At 44.2% G+C, this 5,900-nt stretch overlaps 1 protein-coding gene across 1 annotated transcript; it reads left to right on the top strand.

The window, feature by feature from the left end:
• The first annotated feature begins 1,211 nt into the window (after positions 1-1,211).
• s1pr4 (sphingosine-1-phosphate receptor 4) lies at positions 1,212-5,284 on the top strand. The gene is made up of 2 exons (XM_034079202.2): positions 1,212-1,275; positions 2,068-5,284. Exon 2 carries the CDS (start codon positions 2,196-2,198, stop codon positions 3,423-3,425), a length of 1,230 nt encoding a protein of 409 aa, XP_033935093.1. The 5' UTR covers positions 1,212-1,275; positions 2,068-2,195; the 3' UTR covers positions 3,426-5,284.
• The last annotated feature ends 616 nt before the right edge of the window (positions 5,285-5,900 follow it).

Here is a 5,900-nt window from a genome sequence, read left to right as displayed (position 1 = left end):
TTTACGCCCAGCTGGTGCATGCTGGTTGGAGGTCCGCTGAAGACAAGTGTGCAATGCATGGCGATAATAAGGGCATGGAGCGGAGAGTGTGACTGCCTCTGTACCCAAAGATGCGACCACAGCTGTGTGTGATATCTGTATGAAACCCTCTATGTGCAGGGAGGGGAACCCTACATGTGATGGGAGTTCCTGTTTTTGTACTTTCTGAGAAAAAAATTGAAAAAGAACTCTAATTTGAAATAGTGCAAGTGAATTTCTTGCGACACATCCTTCAAAAATATTGAGTCACTATTTTGCAAAACATTTACTACTCGATTGTTGAAAGAGCCTTTTCCCGTATCGTTTATCTTAGGACAGCTTGAGCAATGCGAGTTCAATATGTGTCAGTGAACTTAATGTTCCAAAAAGTGTAAGAAAAACAGATTTTATTGCAAACTTGTCCAACAATTGGGCTTTTGAAATTTAGAAATTGTATGAACCTTTGAACTTCTCACAGTTGATATTTGAAGGTGATGGAACATAAGTGACAGCAATCTCTGTTGCATACCCTGTGTGTGTGTGTGTGTGTGTATGTGTGTGTGTGTGTGTGTGTGTGTGTGTGTGTGTGGTGTGTGTGTGTGTGTGTGTGTGTGTGTGTTGTGTGTGTGTGTGTGTGTGTGTGTGTGTGTGTGTGTGTGTGTGTGTGTATCCTAGCATTACTATACTTGTGGGGACCTAAATCCGTTTACATAGTCACGTGTGGGGACTCGCCTCCCTTATGGGGACAAAATGCAAAATGGAGGTCCCCATGAGGGGAATCATAGGGTGAAGACTTGGTTAGGATTAGGGTTAGGGTTTAGGGTTAGGTTAAGGTTAAGGTTAAGGTTAAGGTTAAGGGTAAGGGTTAGGGTTAGGCATGTGTTGGTTATGGTTAAGGTTATAGTCTCCAGGAAATGCATGAAAGTCAATGTAATGTCCCCTGAAGTGATGTATACATGTGTGTGTGTGTGTGTGTGTGTGTGTGTGTGTGTGTGTGTGTGTGTGTGTGTGTGGTGTGTACATGTGTGTATGTGTGTGTGTGTATGTGTGTGTGTGTGTGTGTGTGTGTGTGTGTGTGTGTGTGTGTGTGTGTGTGTGTGTGTGTGTGTGTGTGTGTGTGTGTGTGTGTGTGTGTGTGTGTGTGTGTGTGTGTGTGTGTGTGTGTGTGTGTGTGGTCTTGCTTGGGTGTGACTACTTCCCCATCAGAAAATGCAACATCTTCTCACTCCCTCCCTCACCATCCCACCAGCAGCCAGAGTAAGTACGGCTGTAATTACCTTTAATGGATTGTATCATCTTATAATGGGGAGAAATTAAATAATCTTATGTTTTTGAGCATATTTGCTATTTAACTCTCAGGTGCACAAGTTATTCATGTGGAATTTGCTCTGTCTTTATTTCAAATTACTTAGGAATTTCAAATGTCTGTAGATTTGTGTGGTGCATGTTGTCTTGCTCCAGAGTCCATTTAATTGTTTTTACTGCAGCAGGGAATCAAACCAAGTGGCACTGATGATAATGATAAAGAATAACAGTAAAGAAATAGCCAATCTTGTTGCTAATGGTCTCCTTTACTTATGTGTGTCATATATAAATGCATCAGTCTGCATTAAGCGGTGTTATAATCAGTTTAAAACCCTGTAGTAACAATAAAACTAAAATGAACCTTTGGGGATTTTCTTTTTTGCTTTAGCCGTTTTTTGACTGATCTTTTAATAGTTTTTTAGAGTTTTAAAAGAGAAATAAATGTTTTTCAATTTTGCAATATTGAATTTAAGAAAGGGAATTAAGTTTGTAATACAAGTAGTATTGTAAGAAAATACTGTATTGTATTTCCTCCACGTGGAGATTTAAAGTCCCCCTGCAGCTGCTCACTCATCCTGTGCTAACCACAGCTGGGCGGAGTGTTTTCAAATCAGGGCGGCTTTCAAGTGATGCCTTTCAAATGGGTTAAAGCTCCGCGATGAGGAAGTGCACCATGTGAGTGAGGTGAAGTGAGTGTTATCCCCGTGAACTCTGTATTGAAACGTCTTCGTTCTGTCTCCTCAGCTGTGTGTTGTGCAGAGAAAGAGCTCCAGAGGTCAGACTGTGATAGCCTGTGTGTTCGCAGGAGTTTCACACACATTCCCGTGCAGCTCGTACCCTACACAACCATCACCTCACCATCCATCGCTGCTATGAGCCTCTTCACCTTCCTCCCATACTCTTCTTCGTGCCCCCACTTGTACCACGGCAACACCACACCATCCAACGACAACACCACGACCAGCGACTTCAACCCCGTGATCCTGCGGCATTACAACCACACGGGCCGCCTGCAGAACCGCACCATCTCCAACCCCCAGAGCCACCTCAGCGTCCCCGTGGTGGTCATCCTCTGCTTCAGCATCTTCATCATCCTGGAGAACCTCCTGGTGCTCGTGGCCGTCGTCTCCCGCATTTGCCACAGCCGCCGCTGGGTCTACGTGTGCATCGCCAACATCACGCTCAGCGACCTCCTCACCGGCGCCGCCTACCTGGTGAACATCTGCATGTCGGGCAGCCAGACGTTCCGCCTCTCCTCGGCGCTGTGGCTCTTCAGGGAAGGGATGCTCTTCGTGGCCCTTGCGGCGTCCATCTTCAGTCTGCTGCTGATCGCCGTGGAGCGGTACACCACCATGATGAAGCCCCTGCCTCAGAAATCTGCCAGCAAGACCTACTGCAGGATCTACGGGCTGGTGGCGCTCTGCTGGGTGTTGGCGCTGGTGATCGGCTTCCTCCCCCTGCTGGGATGGAACTGTGTGTGTAGCCTGGACGCTTGCTCCACCCTCCTCCCCCTCTACTCCAAATCCTACATCTTTTTCTCCCTCATCATCTTCTTCCTCATCCTGCTGGCTATCGGCGTGCTGTACGGTGCCATCTACTGCCACGTTCACCGTAATGCACGTCTGGGCCCTCAGCGCAGTCGCAAACGCTCCCTGGGTCTGCTTAAAACGGTCATCACCATTGTGGGGGTGTTTCTGCTGTGCTGGGGGCCGCTGTTTCTGCTGTTACTGGTGGATTTCTTCTGTGCATCCCGCCAGTGTGCACTTCTGTTCAGCGCTGACCTTTTCATCTCCCTGGCGGTCTTAAATTCAGGCCTGAACCCCATTATCTACGCCCTGGGCAGCACTGACATGAGGAAGGACATCGCCAAGCTGCTGTGCTGCTGCTGCCTGAAGGTCGGCATCTGTCGCCCGGACACTTTCACCTCCAAGGAGACCAGCAGCACCTCGGAGAGCCGGAGGGACAGTCTGAGGAACAGTTTTAACAAAATCAGAAATCTGAGCGTGGCCTCGCCGCCATCGACGCCCAACAAGCCTCGCAGAACACCCAAAAAATATCGGCTGAGCTCCACCACCAGCTGCTTGTCAGTTTCGAGTGGTTAAAACCACAAAGTGCTCCCCTCCCAAACAACAAGGCCTGTGTGCACTGATACACATCTAACCGTTTCCTCCCAGTGCGGGCCTGACTGTTCTGTGCTCCGCCTGCAGGTTCTTGCACCATTGATAACACAATGGGTGTACTTGAGTTTGCAATGATAAGCAGTTTTTTGCATGATCAGACATTTCTTTTTTTCCATGCATACTCTAAAAAACTGTCCTCTTCACCTGCAGACAAAGTACTTTCATAAACACACAGACGTTCACCAGAGATTTTGACCAAATAAGAGGAGAGACCATCTTACAAACATGGATAGTGTTTCAATCTCTCAGATGCAGTCAAATCTCATAAAATCATATCTTACGGGTTTATGTAACCTAATATGCAAAACCGACAGAGAAGTGGACTGTGTACAGGAATCTGATGTTGTGCATGGTCGACCCTTGTTCTTCGCCTATGCACCAATAAACTCACCTTTTAGACCAGGGGTGTCAAACTCAAGGCCCGGGGGCCAAATCCGGCCCGTTACTTCATTTTATGTGGCCCACAACAGCTCTGAAAGAATATTATATGTTTATTATACGGTTACATGCCGATTTACAGAAGCACGTTTTATTTTTTTAAATATGCCTTTTATCTCAGAATTTGACTTTTTCTCAGAATTTGACTTTTTCTCAAAATGTCACTTTTTTCTTGACTTTTTTTCTTCAGAATTTGGCTTTTCTTTTTAAAACATTTTGTGACATTCTCGCTGAAGAGACTTGCAATTATTTGCCGAAGACTTCTGCTTTCAGACGTAGTTAATTATGAAGTTATTACCCTATCCGATAACAATCCAATGCAGAGGCAATAACATTATTTTATATATATTAAATATCTATATCGTCTTAAAGTTACAACCGGCCCTTTGAGTGCAACCATAATGCTAATGTGGCCCGTGATGACATTGAGTTTGACACCCCTGTTTTAGACCAATGTGGACTTGTGCAGAAAAAGCAAATTAGGGAATTTAAAGGGGCTTAATTGCCAGCAAACACCAGATGCAAAATTGTTCACTTTTATAGGAACGTCTATATAAACACATATAGAAGAAGCTGACCCAGGTGGTTAACCATGAAAACCCATAACAACTCCGGAACCTATATATAACCAACATCTCATAATGACACCTTCACTTATTATTCCAGCTGCTGCCACAAGTCACATGTGTCCTGCTGTGGCCATCTTTTTTAAACCCACGTTCACAAGCAATGTTTAAAATGTCATTTTGAGTGTTTGATCTGTATTTTGTGTCTCTTTCACTCTGGTTTGAATTCAATTGTATGTGAGGTAATGGACAATATAACATTTTTTTAAAAAGTATATTTTTTCATATGAAGGAAGATCCAGTTAAAGGTGGGGTAGGTAAGTTTGAGAAACCGGCTCGAGATCGCTAGAATTTGAAAATACACAACCGGAGAAAATCTGCCACTTCCTCACAGAGCCCCTCCCCCAACACACACGAACGCGCACATGACCAATGAGGGCACGAGATAAGTTTGTGCCCCGATGGAAGGCTGACAGGCAGGTAGGCCGTTGTACTTTTTACAGCACCACGGCTTCTACAGATGACATTTTTGTATGGATTTTTTGTCAAAGCACTTCAGATATTCATTGCTATCGGGATGTTAAGAGCATTCCATGGAATATAACAAAAAGTGTATCTCGAGCCGGTTTCTGAAACTTACCTACCCCACCTTTAAGCATGGAAATATATTTGATAAAAGAAAAATATGTAAAAAACTTGTGTGTATTGTAAAATGTTCTGTAAGCGGATTGTTTAACTGTATAATTGAAATGTGAATAAAGTTTATTTTGTCTTATACATTCGATGCATGCTTTTTTTCCAGTACAGTTGTATATATGTATATTTCCTGCGATTTCCTCTGGAGGGAGACACATCGCGAAGTCTTGTCTGAGGAGGGATCAGATTATACAAAACACTTCACCATCCTGAAAATACATCGCAGTTACCTGAACTCAAATACTATTCTAAATATACCATATTACACATTAAATGACATATTTAAACCTCTCAAAAACAAGACATTTGTTCTCTCATTATGCAAGCTTTGCAAAACACTCATGTCACTCCTCAGCAGGCTTTTTTTTAGGCTGCCCTCCCCTCCTGTGTTTCTGACAGGATGACAGATTAGAGTTCAGATCGGAGGAGGTGAGCTCTGGGTCTGCGGCCCCAAGGGCACAAGCATCCAGGGCTAATTCAGAAATGCTTTATGACTGCCAGGGTGGATAGATAAGGTTTAGCAGATTGTATGCACCCGTAAATTATCCATGGTTACCGAACTGTATTGCTGTATACTGGAACAACTGGTGTTGTCTGCATGTGTAAAAGTATTTCCACAAAACATGAGAGAGCCATGTCATGTGTGCTTTTGCGGTTTTATATTTTATTACACTTACGAATCTGCAATAAGGTGGTG

Source organism: Pseudochaenichthys georgianus, unplaced genomic scaffold, assembly GCF_902827115.2.
Source record: "Pseudochaenichthys georgianus unplaced genomic scaffold, fPseGeo1.2 scaffold_564_arrow_ctg1, whole genome shotgun sequence".
Classification (NCBI taxonomy): Eukaryota; Metazoa; Chordata; class Actinopteri; order Perciformes; family Channichthyidae; genus Pseudochaenichthys; species Pseudochaenichthys georgianus.
The sequence above is the reverse complement of the archived record's forward strand: the minus strand, read 5'-3'. Positions and strand labels throughout refer to the sequence as shown.